Here is a 27,784-nt window from a genome sequence, read left to right as displayed (position 1 = left end):
GACACTGAAAATGAAGAGGGATATATATTTTTATAATGGTTCATTAAGAGATTTTCTGTACCGATTCAGGGCTATCACTGATGCATAAGCTTATAGGTAGGAAGTCTAGCATTCTGCTCATAACTAATTAAGACTCTTGTTTATAATACATACTGAAATATGACAAATATTTTGTTGGTCTTATAAACCCACAGGTCAGAGGGATAGATAATTATCTACTTTTTAAATGGATGATAGACCCTGAATGGTTTGTGTGAAAATCCCCTAATGTTATTTTTATTTTTCATATTATAGTCCTCTTGAGGACTTTCTCAAACTGAAAGCGGATACGGAAGTACTGCCGGATCGAAATTTTTCTCTGAGTGTTAGGACTTGTTGTTCCTTTTTCTCCGCGTACTCTACAGTGCGATCGTAGTCATACATAAGGGCAGGCATCGCCAGGATACCGCCTCTGTAGGTGAGCTCCTGGATCTCCTTCCGTATCTTTTGCCGGTCCATCTTCAAGCGCACAAACTTGTTCTTCAGCATGTTTCGTATCTCGGTTTTAGCCACCAGCTCGATCTTCAGAGATTCCAGTCTACCTCTAATGGCCATGGCCTTTTCCCTATTGTGCTGAATCTGATGTAGTTCGTAATGGTACTGGTGACGCGATTTCTTCAGTTCCCCGTTTCGTTCTTAAGGAAAAAGGATATGGTTAGGAGAACGAGTTCAAGGAATCCTTACCTTCTAATTTTTTTTCCAGGGCAACCACATTTGCTTGCGTGGCCACGAAGGCATTCATGCTCACATTTTCCGCAACAGACTCCAGTTTTGCGACCCTCTGAGAAAAAGGATATTAAAGGAGGTCCTTACCTACAGGCAGTAGAAGACATACTTCCCTAGTAACCGCCAATGTATGCAGTCGGGTCAACAAAAAGAGCCTGGTGTCACTAATCTCGTTTCGGACCTGGGCCATCAGTCGCAACTCCTTCGCCACCATTCTCTTGAGGAAATCGGTTTCGGCATCCGGCCGGACCAGCAACTTCCGTATAACCGCCTCCAGGTGCACTTCCGTGGTGGTGGCAACGTTGTTGATATGGACGAGGGATATGATTGCCTTATTGGCAGCCAGGGCCGCTTCAGCTTTCACCTGAGCGACCCGATCAAGGTCTTGGCCGAGTGCTTTGAGAGCCGCACTATACCGTAGCTGGGCTATGGCCGTCTCTTCATTGGAAAGGGGCTGGATATTTCTCAAGTTCTTGGTCTGCCGGCTGTAGTTGACCATGCGTTCGTTGAGGATGCGGTTTAGGTCCCTGATCATCAAGAACTCTTCTGCAAGGACCTCCAGACTGGCGATCAGCTTAAGTTTGTCCAACTTTTCCCTCAGCAACTCCCTGGGATCCTTGTGCTCCACTGAATAGACCACATCGTTGATTAATTGACCAACGAATCCGCGAACCAAAAGGTTGTTCTCAAGGTCCTTGTTGGGCGGCTCGATGCCGACCTCCACCTCGGACGGAGATCTTTGCGTTAAGTTCAGAAAGTCGTCCAGGCCTAGTTCCATTTGGCTGTGGGAATCAAAGTGAACATCGTGCGTGGATAAAGACTTAATTGTGACGGTGTCCAATATGGAATCCTGTGTAGCCCGAAACTGGGCAGCATCAAAGCTTGACTCTGAGGCGGAGCTCTCCTCCTCTTCCTGCTGATTCGCCTCCACATCACTATTGGAGTCAGGCTTGGATGTGGGATCCTTAAACCCTCCTACATCCCCTCCACCAGATTTTGAGCTCTTAATTGATAGGGTCGTTGACTTTTGACGGCTTCGACGACTGAAAATCGACGCTTTGTCATCGTCCAGAGAAAGGTCGGACAGATGGGGGACAAACATCAGTGACTTGACAGCCACCTGCATGGGATCCAATTCGGTATCATCTATGGAATCTCGACTGCTACTCATATAGATACTTGACGGGACCATAGTGAGCGTAGAGGTCGATTCTTTTATGTTTTCCGATCCGCAGGGTGATGTTTTACCTTCCGGACTATCCTCTGCAAACTGAACCGTGGATCTGCGATATTCCTCTTCGGCAATGGACTGCTCTTTCTGGCTGAGTCGCACCGATGCACTTCGCTGCTCACTTTCCCGTTGCCGTTTTAGACGTGCCTCGAGTTCCCGGAGTATCTTCTTTCGCTCCTCTGCCTCTTCCTTGTCACGGCTTATCTTAGCCTGAACCATGTCCGTCTTAGTATCCGATTTGATAAGGTCAAGGGTCGATAACCTAAAGGATGCAATCATATCTTCCGCCCCACTAGCCACACTTCCTGCCTCTATGGCCTCCCCTACAATTGATTTCATGGCCTGGTCTTGCACTGCAGGATCAGACAGCTTGGTCTTTCCTTCCACTCCTTGGGGCGTCTCTTCAACTACTGCGGCGTCTTCCATTTTTGTTTATTAAGTCTCTGGGTTTATTCTTATAATGGTTTTTTTTTGTTATTTATCTTTTTATTTAAAAGGTTGAGTTGCAGTACATAGTGTTTAGGAGTATGTCTTCTGTTAATATTTAGATTGTTTTCTTAAGATAAGTATTTTGAGTATTTGTGTGTTGTGGTTCTAGTGTTGTATCATGAGTTTTCTGTTTGAATTGATTTTCCTAGGCAACTCTTTCATTTTTTTAAGGTTTAAAGATTTATTTATATACTTTAACTAGATCTACTCTTTAAAGACTCTGTACCGGCCCGTGTTCGTAGAAAGTAATGCGCTTGGTAATCGCCTTCATCGACTCCTTGAGCTTCTGCACCTTCTCGGATTTCTCCTTCAGCCTGTCCAAGGTATGGTCGTACTCATGCATAAGAGCTGGCATCGACAGGATGCCGCCCTTGTAGGCCATGTCTTTGTACCTTTTGCGCAGTTTGGTCCTTTCCAGCTTCACTTCATATAGTTTAGCGCGCAACCTGCGCTGCTTATCCTGATTTATCCTTAGGTTGTCCTTCATTGTCTGCAGCTTGTCTCCCAGGGCCGAAGTCTTTTCCCGATTGTGCTGAAGGAGGTGGAGTTCGGTGAGGTACTGGTTACGCATCTTTTTCAAATCGGATTGGCGCTCTGGAAGGATTAATATAAGGATGTACCTCAAAGTAAATTGAGCTGTTTCACGTAATTACCCTCTATTTTCTTTTCTATGGCTACCGTTTCATTTTGTATGGCTATAAAGTCCTTGATGGCCAATTCCGGTGTTACTGTATCCAAAGCATGTATTTTCTGTGGAATTACAACGATAATGAGTTTTAAACGAATAATTAAATCAAAGGATTGGAACGCACCCTCAGGAGGTTGCCCAGGGTATGTTTGCGAGTTATCAGAAAGAGCCTGGTGTCGCTGATCTCGCGCCGCTTAGATGCTATGGCCCGCAAATTTGAATCCACTATTCGAGCCAGTTGATCCCTGTCCGGCTTATACAAGGTCTTGCGCACAATCTTTTCCAGGTGATCCTCCATGAAGGAGGTAACCTGCTGGGCCGAGTGTAGATCGAAGAGGACCCTGTTCAGCTGTATGCCATGTTGCAATTTGGCCATCTCGAGTCGTTTTTTAAGATGATCCAGATGGGCTAGGGCATCTGTGTACCGGGAATAGTAGGCTTGCTCGTCCGCGGGGGAAAGCTTGGCGAAGACTCGATTGTTCTTCAAGCGTTTAAAATACTCCTGCATTCGATTATTCAGCATGTTGTTCATATTCCTTTCGAGGATGTGCATATTGGTGATAACCTTCAACTCGTCCAGTAGCTTCCTTTTATCGAACCTGCTCCGGAGTAAGTTTTCGTAGTTGCGGGCCTCCACTCGCACGACTATTTCTTTCAACAGATCGTTGAGAAACTCGGCAGTAATCTTCTCCAGTTCTATATATTTCGCCAGAGGGTCTTCGTCATCTTGGTCATCGGGTAAGTGCGAGGCCCTAAAGTTCAGAGTGAACTCCGCGAAGGTCAGGGCCGACTGTGCATTTGCCTGTGGTGGTAGTGCCGTCTCTGGAAACTCCTGTATGTCGGACAGATCAAGGGAAATCTCCGAGCCGGCATCGCGGGCTTGCTCTTCGTTGTCCGAACCGAATTCAATGCTGGAAGAGGAGCTGGATGTGGTGCTAGTGATTATCTCCCCGGTTAGTGGATTGACAAAGGATCCACGATCTTGAATTTCCATACTCATCACGGACTTTATCCGCGATAATTGTACCGCTAGGTGCTCCTCTGAAATGTCGGAAAAACTGGGTAAATCGAACTCCTGAAGGAATACTGCTTTTTGCTTAACAGTGTCCGGATCTTTTGTTTTGCCGGACACAATGCTAATGGCATCTTGTGACGTGTCGTCATCAGGTTGAGTGATTGAGTCGCGATGGAAAATGTCTTCGGTTCCATAATCTTCTAATGCTTCAGAGAAGTTCTGCAATACATCAGGCATCTGCGGCATGACATTGACGTCCAAAATGGATGCGGCATCCGGTTCGGGCTCATCGGGTTCATAGAAATTGGCCACAATCGTTTCAGGGTCCTCGAGAACAAAATCCTTTGCCGAATAATCCTCCTTTGTAAAGACCTGATCTTGAAACACCACCAGTCTTTCGCTACTTTCCACACCAAAACGATTGGCGAGGACTTTCTTCAAGCGTTCCCTGCGTTCTTGCTTTTTTTTCATCCTGAGTTCTTCCGGCGAAAGCTGAGCTTCACTAAGCTCCGAATCATGTGCACCATCACCTTGGTCTTCTATGAATCCATCCGCTGCAGCTTCCCCTCCAGGTGCCTCCGGTAGCTCATCTCCCTGATCTTCGTTAACTGTTCCCTCGAAATTAGAAGTCTCTGCCGGTTCATCTGCCTTGGTGATCTCTTCGGGCTTAGTCACAGAATGAATCGAAACCGCAGGGGCAAGTGCAGGTTTGTCGGTTGCAGCTGCCTCCGCGGTCTCGACAACTTCTGGTTCCTCAGCCATATTTTTTTTTTATTTTTTCTAACTAAATTAAAAACTATTTTTATATTTTGTGTTATGTATTTTTTTGTTTTGTTTATGTATTTTTTTTAGGTATTTTGTGTGTAGTTTGGTGTGTGTCTTTGTGTGTTTTGTGTTTTTTTGTTTAATTGTTTTTAGAGTACTGACAAATAAATCAAATTTCCAATGAAATAATAAAAATTTTAAATTGATTTTATAAATAATATAAAATAAATGTTAAATAATAATTCAAAAATATAAATATAATTTCTTTGCATTTTTAAGATGAAAAATTGCATTGAGAAGAAGTAAAAAGTAAAGCATACTTTCAGGCATTTCAATTTTTATTTTATTCAATTATAATCCACAACTTTGACTTCTTAAATCTCTGGATATATGCTTGGCTCTGTTCATTGCCAAAACTCTCTTTAAATTTGTAAGCACCACCTGGGGCACAGTTGAAGGTCCTAAGTAAATCCTGAAATGGCTTTAAACTTGATTGATCGTCGAGCCTGGCCGAGTGCGGCAAACTTTATGACATTGATTAATTTTTAATAAATATGACAAAACGCCGGCCTTGCACATTTCGCGCTTTAATTCACTCACCACCTTATGGGTTGCTATTTTTTTATGCTACATGTATATAAATATATATTTTTTTAGGGACAGCAGGTGTCGGGACTGATTTACATAAATGCTCTGCAGTGCTGGAGAGTGTAATTTGCATAGAAAGCACTGCAGCACTTGGAATGGATTTCAGGTCTTAATACTTTCCGTTTGATTGTCTTATTGCGAGGCCGTCTCGTGGCAGCGTGGAAATTGATTCAGCAAAAAGCCAAATTGCTTTAAATTATGCATGAGGCTGCGACTTTATCATCGCTCCCTACTGCTCAGCCTTTGATGTTCCGGAGGACATCTGGGAATCATATTCAATAAGCCCTATCTGCTCCGAGGGCTGAGCAACTTTTCGCTTTTTATGGCCGCCAATCCCCTTTGATGGCTGTTAAATAAATTTGTTTTCGATTCGGCTTGAGCACATGCCACGCCTACTTTAATACCGGATCCGGGTGAATAATAGTCGTACAGCCGTGTCCTGATGGGCGTTTAATAGCCAGGTAAACACTGGCGACAAAATAATTGCCCCTGGACATTCGTCAGCGTTTCAGTCGACGCACATGTCTTTTGGCCCAATTTCCCAGTCGGCTCACGTTTTGGCCGAAAACCATAAGCCATGGGGGAACCCGTTTGCTATTTATCATCTTGGCCAGAAAACTTTTTCCAGAATCCTTTTTTTTCTGTTTCGGCTCTTTTGTTTGTTTTCTGGCCTACGGAGCCGCCGAGAATTAAGTGGAATTTTTGGCTCAGTCGGCTTGAGTATCTAGTATCTGCTGTATCTTGTGGATACTTAAGAACTTGAACTTGAATTTGCCCGCCCCATGTTGCAATTACTCTGGCACGTTCCGCCCAGCAAAATTGTAATTTACGAGTGTTTCTTCAATATGCCTTTACACTGAGAGATTTTCAGAGCCCATTTCAGTTTCTTCTTTTAGAGATTCTAGAAAGGGAATTATCTATTAGTTGTTGTTTTAGACAATTTATTTGCTGTTTTTTTTTATATATTTAAGAGAGAAAACAATTTATTAAGAAAATATTATTGTGAAAATTTTAATTCGAGTGAAAAAATCAAACCTTTTGAACTTAGAAATAATGTTTTGTTATTTCTCTCGAAATGTTACTCTTGAAACATGAGTTTTATTTCAGAAAACAATAATAAATATTTATTATTTATTATATAAAGGAATTACTCATACACTTATAGACACTTAGTTTCAAAAAATAAATTAATTAAAATAAACAATTTTATTATTTATAAGAAATGTATGTATACATACATATGTATGTATTTATGATCTTATAAAGATTAAGGAAGCCCAGACATATTTTTTAATAAAAATGCTTAGAAAATAAAACTATAGCTATTAATTAGAATCTGATATATAGAATCTGTTTTTTTCCTGTGTAAAACTTATTTACATGTTTTTGCCTAGGCCTGGGCTGTACTTTTATTTTCATGCACTTCTGGAAACGCGTCGATAATTACAAATTGCGACTCGTCTTGATCTTTGATGATCCGCGACTCAGTTCGGCTTATCACTGGCTCTATTTACTTTGCTTTGCTAAAGAGCATGCAAAAAATGAAAAAAAGACAGATTCTAAAAGCAAAAGCAGCAGCATCGTAGTCCCACAATTTGCTGTCATGAATTATGCAAGTCAAGTATGAAATCGCAATTGGCACAAACTCGGAAATTGCGCAGGAAAATTGGGGGGAGAGCTCGGCTGCCAGCAAAGGGTAGAGTGTTGGAGGAATACATAAGTTGTTGCCGAGATGCGATCTTTAATTATATTTGTGTCCATAATCACCTCGATTTCTATTTAGTTTGCTGAGGTTTCGTGGCGAACCTTGCCCATCGACCGGGATCAGTGCTACAAATCATCTTGACGCGATCGTTACAACCGAAGAGACTAAACCTACAGTAAAAGTATTCAAAGGACTCACAAAATGCAGAGATCCATCCTGCTGCTGCTCATTTCTGTCACGGTTCTCAGTGTGGCAGTTGCTCTTCCCCTAACTTTGGATGAGTTTTTCAATCAGAATCTGGAAGCGAGCTTGAACATGGACCTTGCAGAGAAGTCTGGAATCCGCAAACGAAATGCCCAGGATTCTAGCGGCTCCCACGAGGACCCTCAAGAAAGTAAGAAGCTTGTGAATTTTTAAAATATTTATTTAATTTATAATCTGTATTGTTAGAACCCAAGGCATCATCTGAGGAAAGTAAGGAGAAAGAAAATGCTCTGAAAAGAGTCCGTCGTAATGACTCCAGCGGCGATTCCTCTGGCTCATCCTCTGAGGAGAAGCTGAAGGCGGCACACTCCAAAGCTGGAAAATCCGGTCAAGAAGGTCCAGCTGGTGAAGTTGAGACTGAGACCACCACCTCGGATGGTATAGAGGAGACTTCCCACGCCCCAGCTAAAAGGCGAAGACGAGACGTTTCCGAGGAGCACCTCGAGCCAGAACTGAATCCTCAGGCGGAGAAGGAGCTTACGCAAGAAATGGAGGAGGCTCTGGCTGCTCTCAAGAAGGACAAGGACTTAAGTATCGAAGATTATGCCCAGGGCTGTGAAGTCCAGGAAGTTAGTTCCTTGGAGGCGAACGATGCCACATATGAATAATGGGATGATGATGTTAAATTAAAATAATTGATATAAGAAATACCAAAGAATAAAAAAAAAAGTTATTTAATTAATTGAACCTGTGCACCTCTGCGATGACCTACTTGATGGTTTCTTATCAAACTCATTAAACTTTTCAATAAACTTTAAATCATATGTCTATATTTAAGACTTTTAAGTGTTTAAGGCTCGACAATTGACAATTGGGCAATCGACAACATTAAAGTGAAACTATAAATAGAATTTAAATAAACTTAATGATCTTTGAAATTTGTTTTCGTTCTTTATCAGTTCTAGGAAGTCCTATCAATTTTATATGAGTTCAAGTATTTATAAAAAAATACTATACAGATATGTATTATGAAATTGTCGTATACGAACTGTAGTCAACAAATAAGGTAACTTTGTGTTCTGAAAAACAAATATTATTTATTTTGATCAAACTCAAGGTTTCTTATCAAACTCATTAAACTTTTCAAAAATTAATAATTAAAGCTTAACGCTGTTAAAGCTTAAAGCCAGGATGAGTCAAACGGGTGGTACGATTTTTTTAAAGATACCAATATTTTATGGGAAACCAATAGTTTATGGGAACTATTATACAGACAAACTGGAAAAATTTTCCAAATCAATACATACTGTTTAAAGTCTTTTGATTTCAATCATATGTCTTTATTTAAGACTTTTAATTGTTTAAGACTCTTATCACTTCAAAAGCTTTTTCAAATTCAAGTCTTCGCAGAAAGTTTTGCTGTGGCTTTCTGAGGAGCCTATTTTGGGCGCTGTACTCAGTTTAAGAAAGCAACTCGCAGTGCTAAGTTCTACTTTAAAACCCATAGAATATTATATTCAACAAGGATCCAATAAGGAATATACTATAGCAATGGCTCGTTGTCTCTTCGTGTTTTTATTGGCAACCTTGATAGTGATGGCAAGTTCGGCGGATTATGGACAAGAGGAACCTAATCTCGAGGAATTTGATATTAATGAAGGAGAAACTCCAGACTTTGCTGAAAATGCTCACGAACAACAAAGAATGAAAAGAGCAGCTATAGCGTCCAGTGCTTCTTCGGAGAACGCTTCTTCGCCGGAGGAGGAGAATGCAAAGGCTAAGGAAACTCCCATTGTTGAAAGTGCCATCGTTCCAGATTCTGGAGAAGACTTCTCACTGACTGCAGAGGAAACTCCTGATTTTAAAAGTTCCAGTGATTCAGATTCTGCGGAAGAATCACCAAAATCGGAGTAGGAAGTTTCTTGGAGCCGACATCGTCGTTAGCCACTTTCTAGGTGTTTAAATTGAAATTTATACAAATTTGTAAAGTTTTGCCTAATTCCAACCACCAATATGTGCCCAATCGACAACATTAAAGTGAAACTATAAATAGAATTTAAATAAACTTGATCCCTTCAAGTCCGGAGAATAGGTTATTGAATCCATACTTTCATTGGTCATGTATATTTTTTGGTATCAAAAGGGGTATTTTAAAATCAGGTTAAATACAATAATGGAAACATTTTACATACAAAAATATGTCATAGACGCGTGCCGTTTAGCATATTTTTTAATGGTTAATATTGTATATCTAAATAGCATTTTTTGGTCCTCAAAGTTTATATAAATTACTAAAAGCGCGGCATGCGCGTTTGTCACAGGTATTTTATATCTTCTAGATGTTTTTTATTTGATTTTTTAAGTGTCTTTTGATTTCAATCAAATGTCTAAATGTTTAAGACTCTTATCACTTCCGACTTGACAGAAGCTTTGTTTACATTTAAGTCTCTAATCACGACGAGACGATAGCGACGACGAATTTTGCTGCGGCTTCGAGAGAAACCTATGTTGTGAGCTCTATTCAGTTTTCAAAAGCAACTCGCACAGATAAGTTCTATTTGAAAAAAATATTAAATTATCATTATACAAAAAGGACTTTGTAAGGTCTACAGCTATGGTTCGTTGTCTATTCCTGTTGCTAGTGGCAACTTTAATAGTGACTATAGCAAGTTCAAGAAGATTATTAGACTCTCCAGACTATCCAGCTTATCCAGACTATCCAGCTTATGAAGAGTATTCGGAAGACAACAGTAGTAGACTTACGAAAAGAGCTGCTGTAGCGTCCAGTGCGTCTTCGGAGGAGATTGAGGAGACTCCCAATGTTGATTCTGCGGAAGAACCATCACCGAAGGAAGAGAAAACTCCCGTGGATGAAAGTTCCAGCGATGTAGATTCTGCGGAAGAATCATCGTCAAATGCAGAGAAAAATCCCGTGCTTAAAAGTTCCAGCGACTCCGATTCTGCGGAAGAATCACCAAAATCGGAGGAAGAAGTCTCTCAGACAAGACGTCGTCGTTCAGCCAACGAAGTGAGAAACAAAAACTTGGAAAACCTAGCCACAATTTGTCCCACAAAGAAACTAGAAATTTTGGAAGGGGGCTCTTTTCTAGATGTCAAAATTGAAATTCGTGATATGTATAAATTATGTAAAGATTTGCCAAATCGCCACCATTGACGTGAAATCAAAATTAGAGCTTAAATAAGCTTTATTAACTTTGAAATTTTGTCTTTGAAAATTTTTTTTTTAATCAGCTTGAGGAAGTCTTATCTTATAAATTTTTTGTGAATTTATGCGTTTAAGAAATAAAATACTATATAGAAATAAAAGAATATTAAAATGAAGCATATTTCAAAGTAAGATTAGATGAAAGCTTTTCTTATTGTGTTTCTATTAGTTTTATTTTTCAAGACGTCTATAAGCTTGTCCGTTTTTATATTTTCCAGTTAATCCCCACTACTTAACTTATTGATTTTCTTTATATATACATTTTTAAGGAAAATAAGGTCTCGTTTATCGGTTTATGAGCCATTTTGAGCCCTGCCATTGACTTGTGTCATCTGCATTTTGCTCTCACAGCCCTGTTTTGGTTTATTGGAAACTTTTTGCACTTTTCTGCCACTGGCATCCCTTTTGTCTGTCTTCTGGTTGTCAGAACTCATGTTTTGACTCTTTTTGTTGTTGCCGTGGCAGATAAGGCACGTTTTGGGCCAACAATCTTTTGTGGCCTGGCTAACAAAATCTGTTTGAACACTATTCCTTTTTGCGTTCCCTTCAGTGATAATCGAATTTTTTTCATCAGGTGTGTATGGGCTTGCTCCTCACATCCTGCATTCAGAATTCAGATTTTCCATTGTTGTTTGTTTTTTGACAAGCCTATGAACTTGGCATGTTTGACTTTAATTCTTTATGGCTGATATGAGGAGGGTTGAACGAAAAAAGAGTCCAACGACTGTTTGAAAAAATAAACTCAAAGAACAGATGGCTGGTTTGGGTCTAGTTCCCAGGCTTTGAATCGATTCCACATTATGTTGCACGAACAGCAAAAATAATAGTTATTAAGGCGACGCATAGCGCAATTTCGAATGCAACAAGAAAGTGGCAAGATCTAAAAAAAGGAAAGCACAAAAAATTGGCTGAAAAAGAGCAAGATTCTGGGGAGAATGGAAGATTGAATGTGCAACGGCAGCAGCCACAAAGGCAAACTTCTCGAGAATTATTTTAGTTGGCCAAGTCGAGTGCAGTCGAGTGGAAGTGAAAAGCAAAAAATAACATTCAAAGGCCGAAGCTTTGAATTTATTTTCCATAATTCTAATTTTCCAACCAAGCCCCCTCCATACATTGGTGGTCCTCATAACTTTAATTCTCCGCCGTTTAGCGTTTCTTTTAATTCATTCTAAAACAAAAATTAATGAGTTTCTTATTGTGCAATTCGAGTGCCTTGATTATATAAGTCTCCACTAATTGCCCTGGCGTGGCGAGTTCGTGCTAAAGTTGAAAATTTGAAATTCGTGAAAAGTAAACAGCGCCAAAGCTGTGTTGCTGAAAAGCCGGCAAAATACAAATAATATTTTTGCACTGGCGAAATTTTGACAGGAGAAAGGCAAACAAGCCATCGCCGTCAAGAAGAAAAGAGCATCGGAAACTTTTGCCAGCAAATACAAAAAGCAAGAGTGCCGCCAGCAAGAGTGAAATTTATAAATAAAACCAGCGGATAGCAAGAGAGATACAGATAATAAAACCACTACAGACACAGATACACAAATATAGACACAATTACAGATTGAGATACAAAAGAGCGGAGGTAAACAAAAACGATGCCGGAGCCATTAGGATTGCTCTGGTCGACGCCGGAGACCAAGAAGAAGGCCCCCATTATCAAGGTGTCCTGCGGCATCGGCGATACGGACGGCTTTCCTGCCTTCGATGTGGACTCCGATGCCTATGCCTCCAAGGACGACACCAGGTGGGGTTTCCTTATCACCGGAGGGGCCGAGTTCCACATGCCGCTAACAGTCTTTCAGGTAAATTGGGAATCAAGACAGCTGGCTTCAGTCAGAACTTACAGGACACCCTCTTTAAAATTGCTCTTGTACTTGTGTTTAAAAGAATTTACTTGCCTGATTAGGGTCGTATTTATCGTATCTCCACTGTTGCCATTCCACAAACTGCAACTGCGGTTTCGTCATTGTTTCCAATTTTTGGTCGCGGGCCAGAACAACAAACCATCCACGACAACTTTGAATTCCAATTATCCTATGACGGAGGCACAGGCAATGCAAATTATCCGCCTGCCACATAGAATCGAGTATTTTATTGTCTTGTGGCATCTGCACCTGCCACGTTCCGTCTTCTTGTTTTCTTCGAGATGTTTTGGCTCCCCCATGTAGTTCCCATTTGGCTCACTTCAGTCTCAAGTGAATGTACAATATTTGGGTTAGATTAGTTTTTCTTCGACGGAAGCCAAATACATACAGTGGGTGTCATAAGGGAGAGAGTTCAACAATTCCCAGAGTTTCATGAAATTATTTGAATATTTCTCTTGAAGTTTTTAAGATTTCAGTTTTTGGGAACTATTTTCTGTTTTTGTCTACTGTTTTAAACAAATATATAGTCTATACTAAGCTCATTTCTTGTTCCCTCAAAACTATTAGTATTGCTTTTGACTTTTGTGCAGCATTTTACTTTTGACGTCTCGCGTTGTCGTTTGAGAAAATATCAATTTTTGTTTAAATGGTTTTTGGGGCAGCCAAGCAACGAGTTTGATGAACTTAGCAAGTAATAAGCTACTAAAGTACTAAAAAAAAATATTATTAAATCTTAATTTTAAAATTAAATAAATTAAGAGCTTATATAGCCTTAAGTTTGTTGCATCTATAGCTATTTATTCCAATTTTCTGAGGTATATGACAAGTCTATTTAGTTTCCCGTCATTGTCTGTTTCAGTTTTTATTGTTTTTCATTATTTTCTTTCATTTTTTTTGAGAGCATCTCGTATACTTGTCATCTGTATCTGTCGGTTGTGCTTCGCATATATCTATGTATCTGCTGAACCTAAACCCAAAGTACGCAGATATCCATTCAATTGCGCCTCGAGACTCGCATCGTGCGGTATCACGCGGAAAGTAAAAGGATTTTTTTCGGCATTCTCTTGGTTTCGATTTCGTTTTCGATTTGAATCGGTTGACATCCTTGGGCCCTTGCAGGTGACCCCCGACGGTCTGGCCGACAAAGCGGGCATTCGCCTGGGCGACATCATACTCGAGATAAACGAGGAGGACGCCACGCAGCTGACACTGTCCCAGGCCCACGAGAGAATCAACGCCTCGCCCAAGAAGATACATTTCCTGCTGCGCAAGTAGGTTGCTGCCCCAGATATCGCCCGGTGCGGTGTCTGGGAAATTATTATTATATATTCTTTAAAAGGCTTATGTTTAACTTATGTAATGAGAAATGTTACTGTGCCGTTGCAGCATGGAGGAAGAGGATCCCACTGGTCAGTTTGAGGCCGGCGAGGAAAAGTCAATTGTGATGCGGGTTCCCAAGCCACTGCCGCCACCTAGCGGTGAGTAGTTGCACTCTCATGCGGTCAACTGCAGTTGCATGTCCTCTTTCCCCATCACAGTCATGTCCTTTTTTTTTGTGTAACCAGAACTCACTGGGCTTTGTATCTTTTTGTTGTAGACTTCCACCCAACCCCCCTGCTTGGCTCGCGTTGTTGGCATCCGATAATGTGGCAAGACCCCCCGGAGCCGCCGAAGCCCAAGAAAAAGAAAACCAAAACCGAGCTGGACGACGAGGGCAACGAGGTGGTCATTGAGCTCAGCGAGGACGAGTCCTCCGACGAGGAAGAGCAGGTGATGAAGAAAACCACACGATTGCATGCCAACAACTCTGCCACAGAAAGAATTAACCCAAAACTTTCCCCCTATTCTTTTTCTCCCGTATCCATTCTTGTTCTGCTCCGTACTGCCGTGATCCTTGAATCAGGAGCTGCCCCACCATCGCATCGTGCGGAACATCCGGCGCTTCTTCGCGGAGGTGGGCGACAACCAAGAGCTCCGCAGCAGCACCATCGAGAATATGCTCCTGGCCCTGCCCAGCGCCTCGAAGGCCAAGTGAGGTGGCGGAGTGGGAGAAGGTCAAGGTTCCCAGTTAACCAGCTTAGCCCCTGACAGCAGCGGGAGTCTCCTTCTTAGCCTGCACTGAGAAAAAAAAACTAACTTTTAAAGCAAAAATACTCAGAGGCTTCCAACCGTCAACCCTTTTGTAATTCCTTTTAACCCTTAAAACTAATTTGTCATTGATTAATGTAAAAAAATATTACTAAACTAACTTTAAAATTATAAAAAAAAGGAAAACTATAAATAATTGTTTTTTGAATTTTTTTCTTTGGAAAACTATGTTTTTTAAATGAGATTTTTATAGAAACTTTGACGAAGCTATTAATTTTTTCCGGTGCGTTGTGTATATAATTTATAATATTTTGTGTCTCTGTGTTTGTGGCTTTAATAAAAATTAAAAAAAAGCCCCTTTAATATGTAAACCCTCCGAAATGCTCTTCCTTGGTCCTGAATATCCATTTTAGGGCGCGTTCGTGCCAGTTCCATCGAAATGCGCCTCCTGGAAATGCAGCGTAAATTATCGGCCATTGCTGAAATACCAAAGATCCTGTCCTCTACCTTGGCCACCGTGTCGCAGAGCTTTGGCAGGATGAGCGAGCTGGATCGGGAGGAGCAGGAGGAGGCCTGTGTGCAGCGAAAATTCTCATACGACGAGGATGCCCTTGACTATGAGCTGAGGGATGATGATGAACCGCCAGGTGACACTGACAGTGACGAGGATGATTTGGTCCAGGTGAAGGATGACGAGGAGGATGAAAGTGAGGTGGAGGCCAGCATTGAAGGTGGCAGGCAATCAAAGCTGCTGAAGGATGTCACGCCGGAATCGGATTATGCATCGGAAGCCAATTATCCGGCAAATGAGGCAAGTGATGACACCGAATCCGAGGATGAGGCCGAGGGCAGTGTGGTATATTTTATAAAACTGCCGGCGGCGTCAAAGACAGTGACTGCCGAAGACTCTGAAAGCTCCACCTGCCCTTCGGATGCGGAGGTTGATGATGATGACAGCGATTTCTTGAACACCACCTACACCTGGAATCTCCGCAATGTTCCCAAGTTGCGCATCAACGACACTGAGGCGGATGATGAAAAGGATGAGTTACAGGGATCATCTGAAAAGCTGAAGGAGGATATGCCAGAGAAAAAGGAGCTCATGGAGGTGGAGCAAGCAAAGGTGCGCCCAGCCACGCCCACTCCACAGCCACCGCCTCAGGATTCAGCCAAGGGGCAGGCTGAAAAGGTAATACACTAAGCAGAATATATTAAAGTATTTTCTTCACTAAATAGACTTTTAATATATTTATAAATATTTCTTATTATTAAAATTATATTTGAAATTAAAATTAATGTTAAACTTTATCTGCTTAGTTGCTGTTCCGATTGGACAGAATGGAGCGATCCTGGCCCTGGGCAGACCGTGAGAAAATAATTTACAAGTAAGTTAAAAATATTTTATTGAAACTATGCCTACAATGCATTTATTTTTAGGCAATCCACCTGCCATCTAGTGCCTCGCAAGCCCTTGGGACTGGTGGGCCAGCGTATGCAATTGCTGCTGAAGGATCGAAAGGAGTAACCCGTCTTGAAAGTCACACCCGTGTTAAACAGTTCCTGCCATTAGCTTAAGTCCGACCTCAGCGGGTGACAAAAGGATGGGGGAAGTGTTGGGATGGAGTAGCCAACTTTTAATTGAGTTCATTATGCAAATACATAGGCGACAACAGCAGCAGCCCCAAACTCTGGCAGCACTTCAATTAAAAGCCGCACACCAGGGCGTATGAGAAACTCTATTCAAACACAACCTCCAGCCCGCTCCTTTTCTCACTCTTGTAAAATTTTTAATTAAAGTGCACTTCTCGACGATGTCAAAAAATCACTGCCAGAGTCAGATTGAAGACAAACCAGAAAACCGAGAACCCGAAAACCAAAACCAGACCAGTCCAGTCCAGTCCTGGCAAGCAAATGGTCCCACAAGCACTCTTTGGCACTTGCCTTGGCCTGGTTTATGCATTATTTGTGACTCATCACACCATAAATTCCAGCTCAAGGCCAAAAGCAACGTGGACACAGTATCCCTTCAACGTCGCTTGCCAAGTCTCTCGAAATGCATATTCTAAAAATTGTACTCACATTTCTGAAGAAGATTGTGGTCTGGGACAGGGGACTGCTCCTGTCCTTTCCGATTCTCCCAATCCCAATATAAACTTTGGCTTAAATAAAAGTTGTTTGATTTTCACGGGAAATCAATCAGGTTATTTCATTTAATTGAAATTCAATCAGGATTTTCTAAGGCTTTCAATATTAGGTCTTAAGTCTTTTAACTGCAATGTTACCAATAAAATTATGTATTTATTATCTTAGCCCATGGCTTTCATTTAACTTTTAATAATGTGAGGGAACTGTAATAAAACCTTGTTAGGAAATGCTTTTTATTTCGAAATGTTTTGCACCTCAACCAACCCGCAGAGGATTAAACAGCTCGTTTGCCAGTTGGCAGTTGTTTTTGCCGCCTCGTTGGATGATGGGGAAAGTTAACTCCTGATGAGTAATATCATCCTGGATCCTGGCCACAAAACTACGTAGCATCCATCCCCATCGTAGCTTTCGGGCGCGAATAATCTACGGCATTATGAGCGAGAGTGTCGTGTGTGGCTTGTATGTACTTTCCACGTGTGAAGCTGCCACTTATCACACTCCCACTCGCACACTTTAAATGCATAAAACATTCTGTGGAGCACAATGGGGCAGCTGTGCCGACACATGTGTCTGTCTGCCACACAGCACAACAACAACAGAGGCCACTCGCACCCATACTGCCAGTCAGCCAGGCATCCATGCCTGTAAGCCACTTGCAGCAACATCATTAAAATCCACACCGACGGGAAATGGACAGTCCTCAATAAGTGTCCACAAATGTTGGCTTACTCTTGGCCTGTACTTACCCATTCTGAGCCAAGTAACCGCTGTAAAAGCCTTTCATAAATTAAACAACAAATTGCCAAACTCCCACCAATTTTTTGGCTAAATGGAATCACCTGAAGCACCTGTTAACCCGGCCAAGGTCCACGGGGAGAACAGGCTTACCTCCAAATGGCATTCATTAAATGAGCATTAGATTCGGGCAGCTCCTGTAGCTGACAGACAGCTGGCTCCTGGATTCATTAAACAGCTGAAAGTTGGCTAATTAGCAGAGCGTGGCGTTTAGGCCAAGACGAAACTCGAAAACGCTTTGAACATACATTCATACAATTAAAATTTTATTTCATAGACACACTAAAAGCGATTGCCACAAAGCTCAGCTTACCACAGAGAGAGAGACAGGGTTAGAGTAAGACGGGATTAAGGAGTAGGACAGGAAAAGACAGAGACAAAGGGCAAGTTTTCTTCTTTTTTTAGGGGGGTTACACTTAACACTTAAGACAACAATGATATTTGATATCCACATAAATTCTTACATTCATAGGTACAATAAATATTAGGTTAGCCATCAGTTAGCCCCGTTTTATGGCCTTCAAGGTTTTAAATAAATTTCGCATTTACATTTCTCGGAAAACAAAGGAGACTATTCTATCAAAACTTAACAATTAAATGCGATTTTTGCGAAACATATTTCACTCTTGCTGTCCAAGAATTTATGAGTTGAAATTAAATATTTAAACTCGTTTTTTGTGACTTTTGGAGAGGAAAGAGTTTAAAAATCTTTCAAGATTTCTGGCTACTATTGGTGGGGCTTATACTTTGTTTTTTTGGGGGTTTCTTGACCTGTTTTGGTTTCGGTTTCGGTTTCCAGTGCGGCTTAAACTATGAGATGTGTTGTGTGACTCGAAGGGTTGGCCTTTTGTTTTTAGCCTAAAGCGCCTCGTCGGCCAAGTTCTGTTGGCCAGGCTGCTCCATTCGCACGATGACTGTGCCCCTGCCGTTGGGATTGGAGCCTTCTGGGGTTTCGGATGTAACTGCCTCCGAGGCGACATCTTCCGCTATGGTTGTCATCAGTGTGGCCTCCACACCTGCCACGGGCAGATCCCCACCAGCCACGCCTCCGGTTCTACTAGCCATCACCTCCCGCTCCTCCATCAGGGGCTGACACTGTCGGGAATTGTCGATGGTTTGGCGGCGTTTCAAAAACGGCATCCGACTGCGCCAGGAATCAAGGAAGTTCGTTGAACCGCCAAGGCTCTGACTGCGAGATCTCAGCTGTTCCGGATGGTGTGGCTGCTGCTGGTGCTGGTGGTGGTGCATCTGCTGGGAGGGGGCGGAGGAGGCGCGTCGCTTGGCCGAGAGGTCCTTTAGTCATACCTTCTCCTCTCCTGGCAGTGGCGGTCCGCAGCGCACGAACTACAATCAAAAGAACTGAGAATTTGCTATCATGGTGGTTGGCAGGTTGGCAACGGTGCGTCGGCTTCTCTAACTAGTTTTTTTGTTTTTTATTTTTTTAGTATTCTTTTTTTTATTGCATGCGATTAATGCGTATCAATAGGCCAATAGGTTGCAGTTGTGTGGGTGAGTGTGTAGAGGTGTGGGTGTGTGTGTGCTAGTGCTGCATTACTCATACGCGCCGTAACCCGTGGTACCAAAATTAATAAAGGAGTGTCTAGTATTTTCAAGAGTGGAGAGGGTTTGGTTGAAAAGATAGACAAAAGCATGTGAAGCTTTTAGTAGAAATCTTACCGAGACCTGAGTGGCTGTGTAGGAGTTGGTCCGCGGCCGGTTGCTGAAGCACATCATCCGCCATTTGCGCTTCACTTGGGCAATCACCTCGCCATTGAAGAAACAGAACAGTGTGGCCACGCACAGGCCCTAAAAGAGACGGCAAATGAATAATAGAAAGAGACGGGGGAAGAGTGCGAGAAGGAGATGGGCTATATTATCAGTAAAGCTTATCGCAGTTGTACTTATTACAATGCCTATTATTATTGTCCTTTGTTGCTCTAGAAGAGGGTATTGTGGCTATTTAGATGCAGCTGATAGTGAGGTATAAGTTATTATGAAAATAAGGTGTTTAAAGTCTGTGAAAGGTATATTTTAAAGAATACATTCTATATCTCTTAAAAAATACAGGTTAAACAAAACCTGGGCATCTTTATGGCTAATAAACTCTTCCAAAAAAAGCCCCCAAGCTCCAGAACATAAGACTCCAAGGCAGAGTATTTGAAGCATTTACATGAAAATCCCTATGATTTTTTCTTGTTTGCCCCTCGGTTGGTCTTAATACAAAACATAATACAATTTCGCTTGTTCCTTTGGTTATGACCAACAATCCTACGTCTATAGTCCTTCGTCCGGCGGCTCAATATTCATTTAGCCTGTCAGACGGCCACTTGAACAGGCCGAGAGCCAAGTGCCGTGAGCCTCTACTCTTGGCCCGACTCGACTCTTGGCCATTTGTCTTTTCCACTTTCTGGTTGATTGTCGCAGTCGGCATTTGTGTGGGCCGCACTTGGCCGTAAGCCCAAACATTTATACACATATATATGTATATCCTTGTATATATATTTAATGTATGGCTGGGTACGTGAACGGACTGCCGCAAGGATTTCTCGTTGGCACTTCGAGGGGCTTCGTTTGATTGCCGCCACACACGGAGGCCCATCATGGACTCAATCAGCCACAGTTGCCATTCAGTCATTCCTCTATTTATACCACCATACCCTCATCATCGGGGCAATAGGGTTTGTTGCCTCGGAGCATATTGTAAATGAAAAACTTCCTGACTTTCAATGATTGCTTCCAAGTTAAATGATAACTATAATTTTCCAACTTAAACCCTTTATGGTGTAAACTGTTCTGGGGTTCCTGCCAAAAAATATAAATTTGAAAATAAAAAGGAAACAGGAAAGAGAAACAATTGTTGTGCAGACCATTACCACTCTGCATAGTTCGTTGTTAGTTAGTTGTTATGGTTAGCACAGTGAGTTCCGGAATATACTTGACCACGGAAGAGATAACAAACACAAAGTACATAATACACATGCCATACACAGGCCCCTTTGTGTGTCCTATTTTTGTTTCCACTTCCTATCTGCTCTGCCACTGAAAGCTTCCTTCTCGGCCATGTTTCTTTGTCTTTATGTTTTAAACACTTTTTAGCATTAGATTTACGACTTTTTATCCAAAGCCATTTATTTTATTTACTCTAATTGCCAAGTCCTTTAATCCAGTTGCAAAATATTTAGTCCAAGTAATAAGCTTAAGTAAAGCAATTAGCCAAGCCGAGGCATTTTTGGCACAAAACTCAAGTTCTGGCAGTCCATTTAAATATCATGGCAAAATGTTTGTGACATCCTGCGACGTTTGTTGTTTATATTTTTGGTCCTGATGCCAAGCGGAAGTTTTTAATTCAATCTCACTAAAACGTGTTTTGTCTTCACATCTCTCGAATAAAGTCCCCAGGCTCTAGGCCAAAAGGAAGTCCCGGAAAGGAGTACAGGGGGCGGAAAGTCTCCTGGGAAATGTCCCTGGGAAGCTGACAAATGCCAATTGCAGTAAAATCTCTGATTCTGAATCCGACTTCTGGCTGAGCCACAAAAACAACCAAATAAATACGTTAACATGCACATAAATGTTCATTTCTGACTAAGTAGTTTCGGGATTTTTGCATATCCCCGTGCAGAAAATCTTTTACGATTGTCGACTTCATCACTTTTGGCTGTCGCACTGGCTCTGAAGAGGAAAACTTTGCCTTCCCGGAGAAGAAAACAACAACAACCGGGCAGGAAGGGAAAACAAAACAATAAACAAAAGTAAGCCAAGCAGGAACGACTTTAAAGTCCTTCTTCACAACTAAAGACTTTTCTTTCAATCGATTGCCATTGACGAAAGCGGCTCAGGATGAAGTGACTTTTGCGGTTCCATTCTGGAGCTCAACTGAAGCTTAGCCACGCCCAGGAAAATTTTATTTTATTGCCAGGATAATGGAATCGTTCTTTGTCTCATGGCAGAGCAGCATATTGAATTTATCAGTCAGTTTTTAGAGTCTTTTTGGCAAAGTCGGGAGGAGTTTGGATTGAATTTTTGATTAAAGAGAAAACTAAAGAAATCCATGTACTATAATCGATAGATTTCATATTCCTTTGATGAAGACTTATAGATATATTTTGTGTTTTGAATAATAAATAAGACTCTGCCTGCATTTGATGCTGGATTTGTTATTTAATTTAATAAATAAGCTTAGTTTGCCTTTGATGTTGGAGCCGAAATGGCTAAATGTATGCAAATCAGCTAAGCTGCGACTGCCTGACATTTGCCAAGGCAACTGCCTGGGAGATGCTACCTTTCAGATACAAATGTATCCTGCAGATAAAACTTTTGCCACGCAAGGCTGCCTTTGTCTTTAAGTTGGCCACAAACTGGGAGCACTGAGAATCCTGCTGCGACCATGACAAATATGTTAACTGACTGTAAATGCTGGTATATTGAGAATGACTTTTCCCCGCCCCGGGAGGACGGAAGGACGAAAGCTTGGCAGGGGGACAAGCTCGAGTTGGTTTTACGAGCTCCGTACGGGAGTGCATTTCATGCTCAACTTCCCGCCGGGCAAATGCGAAGAAAACCCACATATATTTCCTTTCCGGCGAGGGTGAACTTTGGCCAAATCCCGTCCAGCGTTTTAATAATATTGTTGCTTGGGGCCCACAAATTCCACATGGCGTGTATTTTCATTATTGATTCCGGAATGCAACCAATCTAATGAGCTGTCCAGTCGCCTGACCCCTCTTTTCCCGGCATGTTCGTAATTCTTCGCTTATTTGCATTCCCACCGATATATTTCTTGTTTTTCCAGCTCCTAGTGCCCCGACATATACTACTAGGAGGAACTAACATCATAACTTTTCAGCCAGCCAAGAGTCGTAAAGTGATTTTATGAAAGCGTGCAAAACAATGGCTGTCGAAACGAGAACGGGGCGCCGTGCTCTGGCAAAAAAACATTTTACTTACTTGAAACGAGGCCGTAAATGCCGAGATGATTTCGTATGTATTCTCCCAGGGATGTCCGGGCGCAGGACGAAACGGCGTTACGATATACTGGAGGCCAAGCAGCGGCACGAGCAGCAGTGTGGCCCTAACAGGACGAAAGGAGGTTGGGAAATGTGGGTCTATAGTATATTATAAAATGCCTTGTTTTTTTTGCGCCCTGTGTATTAACATGCAAGTCAACGCTGCGTATGCGTAATTTAAAATGTAAAATGAACCAAACTTCCAAGTGCAAAACGAATAAACAATAAAAGAGCTCTTTTCGGAAACAAAAACGAAAACAAAACGAAAGCGAAAAGGCAGGGGAGCACGCTACGATAAATACAAGGGAAACAAAATATAATTACGCATTCGCCCCGTAGGCCCTTTGAGAGTTATCCGTTATGGCTTAAAAAAGAGGCTCTTTGGCGCTACAAAGGTAGTGGGGATGGTACTGAAAAACTTACCGGAATGCCTGCAGGACAGTTCGCGATGGACCACAGCTGCCCTGTATACTGGCCGGAGCATTCAACTTCAGCAGCACTACGCGGACAATGTTGCACAGGAACAGGAGGTTGAGGAACATCGAGATACAAACGGGCACCACCAGAATGTTGTCGTAGTCGGTGGGGCTCATCCAACAGCTGCAGGAATGGGAAATGAGGAGATGGTTGAGTGCCGGCTGAGTGATTCGATTAGCATTTACCAAATGGCAGGACAATGTGCACTGAATGGCAGGACGATTCACACAGAGATTAAAAATGTATATTTTTGGACAGGGACTATTTGAAAAGGCCATATCTTGACCAACAGGCTTCCAATTTTTTAAAGGAATAGCTTTAAAGATTGGCAGATTTCTAATTAATCTGCCATAAAATTTACAAGCAACATTTTATTTTTATATTTTTGTTTAATTATTTCTCAGAGACCTTTTGGAAAAATTGACTTTTTTCCATTCGGAAAAATTAGACGCCCTGGTATGTCTAATATATTGGCCAAGAAGTATCTAGTCATTAAGCAGGTTATCTTAACCAATTTGTTAGGTAATACCCAACCAAATTACATAAAAATTTTCTCCAAGTGCACAATTCCCCATTCATTATTCACTTACTGCATATTTTGCTCGGGAGTGCCTCCCAGTCCCCGGGCCATACTGTAGACGAATATAACGATGGCCGGCGAGCCCCAGCCGAAAGCGATGAGCCATTTTACCAGTCGCTTTTCAGATATGAATGCGGCCACCAGGACAGTGTGCAAGTAGAATCCCTCGCAAAGCATCCAGGAATAGTTGGAGAGTAGGAAGTAGTGGAGCTTGATGTGTAGGGCCACGCAGCGCATCTGGAATGTTAATGCAATGCAGTTCAAAAATCAGAAAGCAGAGAACGGGGAACCGATAACAGAAAACAGAAATCAGCAATCAGAAGCCAGATACCGGAAATGAAAGTTGATCTAACACTCGTTACGTATACGCCACGTGTGCCCACTTACCGGACTCTGGTGGAGGAGCTCCGTGTCGGGCATGACCAGCAGATACCAGATGAGCCACAACGAGTTGTTGGCCGCAAACGAGGCAAACAGATTCATGTGGAGGGTGATGCGGGCGCACTTCAGGGACCTGTGAAAGGAATTCAGGATATGCAAGCGGCATAAATTTCTGGGCCACAATTCGTGGGCGAGGAATGCTATTGGCTGAGAAACGCAAGGAATTGGCGGTTGACGAATTTGCATTTCACCGCCAAAAGGGCAACAGTTTTGTGAAATGAATTTCAAAAAGGAGAGTTCCAAATGTTGGTTTGAATAATAAAGGATTATTATTATATTTTTAAATTTAGCTCGTGGATAGCACTGTCTATCATTTAAAATATCCTTTTCTTAGAGCTCTCTTTCTTTAAGAACTTATCTTTAATCAAAGCCAGACTAACCCTAACCCTAGCTGTCCATCTTTAAACCAATTAAAGAGAATTTATATTGAAATTCCTGGCTATTTCCATTCCAGTTCAGAGTGAATTGTGTTCATGTGTCGAGTGGGGGGACTCACTCCCCTGGGACCTGCTGCTTTGTCATTAAACTTTTAATTATCCACTTTCTTTTTTTGTTTGTTAGGGCAAACCAAATTCCCACACGTCTGTAACCCTGTTTTATTTGCCTCTGGCTCACAATTTTAAACACATCCTGGCAGCTCTATCCCTATCTCTATCTCCAGTGATATACTTCTCTCTATCCTACTGACAATAAACAAACCGAGAGCACTAATTGGTCTGCAGGCACTGGGAAATTAATCGATATCCTGCTTGAGGAAGCAAACTCAGACTGAATTGTGTCGGTTTGATGGACTGCGAGTTGAGATGAAAGTCCCTTCGAGGGAAAGTGGAAAAATAAGACAAAGTATTTTCTCATTTCCGGCGTCAATTGTGCGGCATTAAGTGAGTGAGTGCAATAAGCATTTTGGCCATCTCGCAGGTTCCCCAGCCAGTTGATTAAGCCCTTTGACATTCCAACAGTTTTTTTTTGGCGCCAGACGAGTGATTTTCTGGAGGATTAAGGGCCACCAAAGATGAAGGAATCGACTTACTTGAAATAACCCAATATGGCCAACGACAGCAGGATGGCCAGCAGCGAGATGCCGTAGCCAACCTCGTAGATCAGATTCACATTGTGCTTCCACTATATATTGAAGAGGAAGGAATACAGCGATTAATAGCCAGTCTTGTCTTAAATGGATGATAGCCTTACCTCGAGGTCATCCAGATTTACGCAGGTTGTGTAATTGGACCAGGTTTTGTTGGTCAACGGATGCTTGAACCACTCGCCCTCGATTCCGCACTCCTTGTGGGCATATCCTGTTGTCAATATATAGTATTTATTTGATCAATTTTTTCAAAATTTCAAAAACTCCAATTATGTAATGCACAATTTTATTATTAATTCCACAAACCCCAACATCCCGCTAGTCAATTTGAAATGCAAATATTTGTCCAAGCTAAATAAATGCGATTTTATGATTGACTCTCGGACAAATATTGTGAGGCATTGTGCGTTGTGGTCGATGCGTTTAATTGTATTAGCCATTATTTATTGCATTTGCCACCAAGTTAACCGCAAGCCATTTGTTGTGGCAGGAATTTAAAAATAAAACCATTTGTTTGAGTGGCATAATGGCTGGTGTTATTGTGAAAGTTTTCATTCGAGCCAAATCGAACTGAAAACCATGACAAAAACTTGGTTTCTGCTTGTGGCATGTCGAGTGTTGTTCGGGTCCGAATTACCGAGTTTTCTGGCTGCAGTTGCTTGAGTGGCACTTTCTGTTGGATTTGTTGAAAGAGTGCAGGAAATCGAAATTGCTGCATTTTTCTTCACCAGCAAAGGTAAGTTAGAGGAAGGTCTTCCTGCTTCCTATCGTTACTGCTGGCTTTTGTGGGCGATGATCTTTCCCAGAACCCATTTATCGCCTTTTGGCACGCAGACGGATAAAATCACGTATACGCTCTGTGTGGCAGATAAGTAGCCGGCTGGGGGTTGCCGGCGGAAGGAGTGGAAACGGGCGGGGCGCACCACACCGACATCCGCCGACCGGAAGTGCCATAAAAGTTAATGGCGGCGCAGTGCCAAAGCACATAATCTTGTACAAGCTGGCGGCGACCCCGAAAGGAGCAAAAAAATAACAAAAAAAAAAGGGGAAGCGAGCGGGGGCTGGGGGCACCACAAGCTTAAATGTAGTGAAAGTAGCACTTTCTTGGCCCTTGCCCTCGTTGTTTTTGTCATAACAAAAAAAGTCATTCAACTTTCGCCATTTTCGTCGCCGTCGTTGTCCTGGTCAGGGCTGTAGCTAGTGGCATGTTGGCTTGCCCCATATTGCATAAGCTCCCCCGCCCCCCATTAATGCAAATTGGCATGCAGAGCACGGCGAATGATTTATTCCATAAATTGCCTCAAATATTTATACACTCGTTTCAATTTATTCTAGCTGATGTCCTATGCCGCGTGTTTTAATATTTGCTTTAATGCCCGAGTTAATCAACATTTGAAATGCGTGAAGCATAAATTTTGCATAATTAAGTAGTTTTTGTTCTGCTTCCGAATGGTAGTTCAATTGAAATGTTTTATTAATTCAAAAATTCCCTCGCCCGCTAATTATGAATTAAATGTTGCACATTGTGCGCTCAGTGGATGGGTTTTTATTATTAGAAGTGTTGAGGTTGCCACTAATGATGCAACAATGAGTCGGCAAAGCTTTTCCATTCATTCACTTTTTGTGGCGTCATCAACACCTTGACGCGCCAACTATAATTAATTATTTTAATAATTTATCTTTCCATTTCGATGACAACTCTTTAAGCTCTGTTCTCTTGAATTTAAAAATCAGTCATCTCTGCCCCGAAGGCCCAGCCAGTTGACCTTGTTTTTTTTACAAAACTCTGCAAATTGCGTCAAATCAGCTGAAAACATTTTAGCATTTTATGGAGGGCCTTTCAAGAAGCACAGGATCCTTGCTACCTGCGTGGTTATCTGAATATTTTATGTTTCCATACGACACGAAATCAAAGCATAAACATAACAACTTTCTGATTGATTTGGCCTGGCTGGGAGCGTATTTCCCTCTGTTTTATTTATGTAGCCAGTATACGTATAACGAGGAGCCAGGGGATGAGGCCAATTAGAGGGAAGTCTCTTACCCAGCCCCCACAACACATTTCCCTTTTGGCCCAAAACACACACACACACACGTGCCACCCCGCCAAAGGAGGTTGTTGTGTTCCTTTTCCGTGTCATATGCAGAGATCCCAGAGAGCTGACCCCAAAAACGGATGTTGCTTTGTGGAATTTAATAAACAATTCAGCTCCAGCTCCAGCTACAGCCGCTGTTACTCCACTTACTTGTTGGATCGAATCCCGTGATGAAGTCCGGACAGAGCTCGTAGGCGGAAGTGCCGGCGGCCGTATCCGGCCAACAAAGCCAGCCATCAAAGGTGCCGGCGCAGTAGGGCCCGTCTCCTGTTTATTGGTGGAGAAACGAAAAAAAAAACGTGGATATAAGGGAATGGTAGCAATTTAAACTTATTCATGCATAATGGCCGCCGAAATTGCAGTTGGCCTGGAACCGAGCCACCAGAGAAAAAACTATAGTCCTGCCAGGTTCTCGTTAGTTTTTATTGTAGTTTCGCGAAAAAAAAGTTACGAGTTGGACGGTCTTTTTAAATAAAT

The 27,784-nt window shown here is 42.1% G+C and overlaps 6 protein-coding genes across 10 annotated transcripts in view; 2 read left to right on the top strand and 4 right to left on the bottom strand.

Annotated features, from left to right (window-relative positions):
* Positions 1–5: 5 nt before the first annotated feature.
* LOC108121303 (uncharacterized) lies at positions 6–2,422 on the bottom strand. The gene is made up of 3 exons (XM_017235331.3): positions 875–2,422; positions 724–820; positions 6–674 (listed from the first exon to the last, which is right to left on the bottom strand). The coding sequence occupies exons 1-3, from the start codon at positions 2,420–2,422 to the stop codon at positions 289–291; spliced, it is 2,031 nt and encodes a 676-aa protein (XP_017090820.2). The 3' UTR covers positions 6–288.
* Positions 2,384–5,096, bottom strand: LOC108121302 (putative leucine-rich repeat-containing protein DDB_G0290503). The gene is made up of 3 exons (XM_017235330.3): positions 3,298–5,096; positions 3,139–3,235; positions 2,384–3,079 (listed from the first exon to the last, which is right to left on the bottom strand). The coding sequence occupies exons 1-3, from the start codon at positions 4,948–4,950 to the stop codon at positions 2,697–2,699; spliced, it is 2,133 nt and encodes a 710-aa protein (XP_017090819.2). The 5' UTR covers positions 4,951–5,096; the 3' UTR covers positions 2,384–2,696.
* A 2,322-nt stretch (positions 5,097–7,418) lies between these two features.
* Positions 7,419–8,252, top strand: LOC108121323 (uncharacterized). The gene is made up of 2 exons (XM_017235362.3): positions 7,419–7,700; positions 7,757–8,252. Exons 1-2 carry the CDS (start codon positions 7,508–7,510, stop codon positions 8,176–8,178), a joined length of 615 nt encoding a protein of 204 aa, XP_017090851.2. The 5' UTR covers positions 7,419–7,507; the 3' UTR covers positions 8,179–8,252.
* Positions 8,253–11,747: 3,495 nt separating this feature from the next.
* Positions 11,748–16,585, top strand: LOC108121342 (membrane-associated guanylate kinase, WW and PDZ domain-containing protein 1). Of its 2 annotated transcripts, XM_017235385.3 has the most exons (6): positions 11,748–12,532; positions 13,715–13,866; positions 13,982–14,073; positions 15,097–15,872; positions 16,001–16,068; positions 16,121–16,585. In XM_017235385.3, the coding sequence occupies exons 1-6, from the start codon at positions 12,326–12,328 to the stop codon at positions 16,206–16,208; spliced, it is 1,383 nt and encodes a 460-aa protein (XP_017090874.2). In that variant the 5' UTR covers positions 11,748–12,325; the 3' UTR covers positions 16,209–16,585. The 2 variants fall into 2 exon arrangements, with proteins under 2 accessions (XP_017090874.2, XP_017090872.2); XM_017235383.3 differs by lacking the exons at positions 15,097–15,872; positions 16,001–16,068; positions 16,121–16,585 and adding exons at positions 14,193–14,365; positions 14,499–14,879.
* A 1,283-nt stretch (positions 16,586–17,868) lies between these two features.
* Positions 17,869–18,871, bottom strand: LOC138926117 (uncharacterized). The gene has a single exon (XM_070278891.1). It carries the CDS (start codon positions 18,869–18,871, stop codon positions 18,482–18,484), a length of 390 nt encoding a protein of 129 aa, XP_070134992.1. The 3' UTR covers positions 17,869–18,481.
* The window catches only part of Dh31-R (Diuretic hormone 31 Receptor), a 28,667-nt gene continuing 19,188 nt past the window's right edge, over positions 18,306–27,784 (bottom strand). Inside the window, exons 3-11 of one of the 4 annotated variants that reach the window (XM_070278889.1) lie at positions 27,458–27,574; positions 25,316–25,422; positions 25,155–25,246; positions 24,071–24,197; positions 23,694–23,920; positions 23,050–23,226; positions 22,568–22,691; positions 19,301–19,429; positions 18,306–19,223 (exon numbers count right to left, since the gene is read on the bottom strand). In XM_070278889.1, the coding sequence (XP_070134990.1) occupies positions 19,209–19,223; positions 19,301–19,429; positions 22,568–22,691; positions 23,050–23,226; positions 23,694–23,920; positions 24,071–24,197; positions 25,155–25,246; positions 25,316–25,422; positions 27,458–27,574 (1,115 nt within the window). In that variant the 3' untranslated portion in view covers positions 18,306–19,208. The remainder of the gene's footprint in view (positions 19,224–19,300; positions 19,430–22,567; positions 22,692–23,049; positions 23,227–23,693; positions 23,921–24,070; positions 24,198–25,154; positions 25,247–25,315; positions 25,423–27,457; positions 27,575–27,784) is intronic. The other 3 variants (XM_070278890.1, XM_017235375.3, XM_070278888.1) reach the window with 3 other exon arrangements.

Source organism: Drosophila bipectinata, chromosome 2R, assembly GCF_030179905.1.
Source record: "Drosophila bipectinata strain 14024-0381.07 chromosome 2R, DbipHiC1v2, whole genome shotgun sequence".
In the NCBI taxonomy this organism is placed as follows: domain Eukaryota; kingdom Metazoa; phylum Arthropoda; class Insecta; order Diptera; family Drosophilidae; genus Drosophila; species Drosophila bipectinata.
This window is presented reverse-complemented; position numbering and strand designations above follow the sequence as displayed.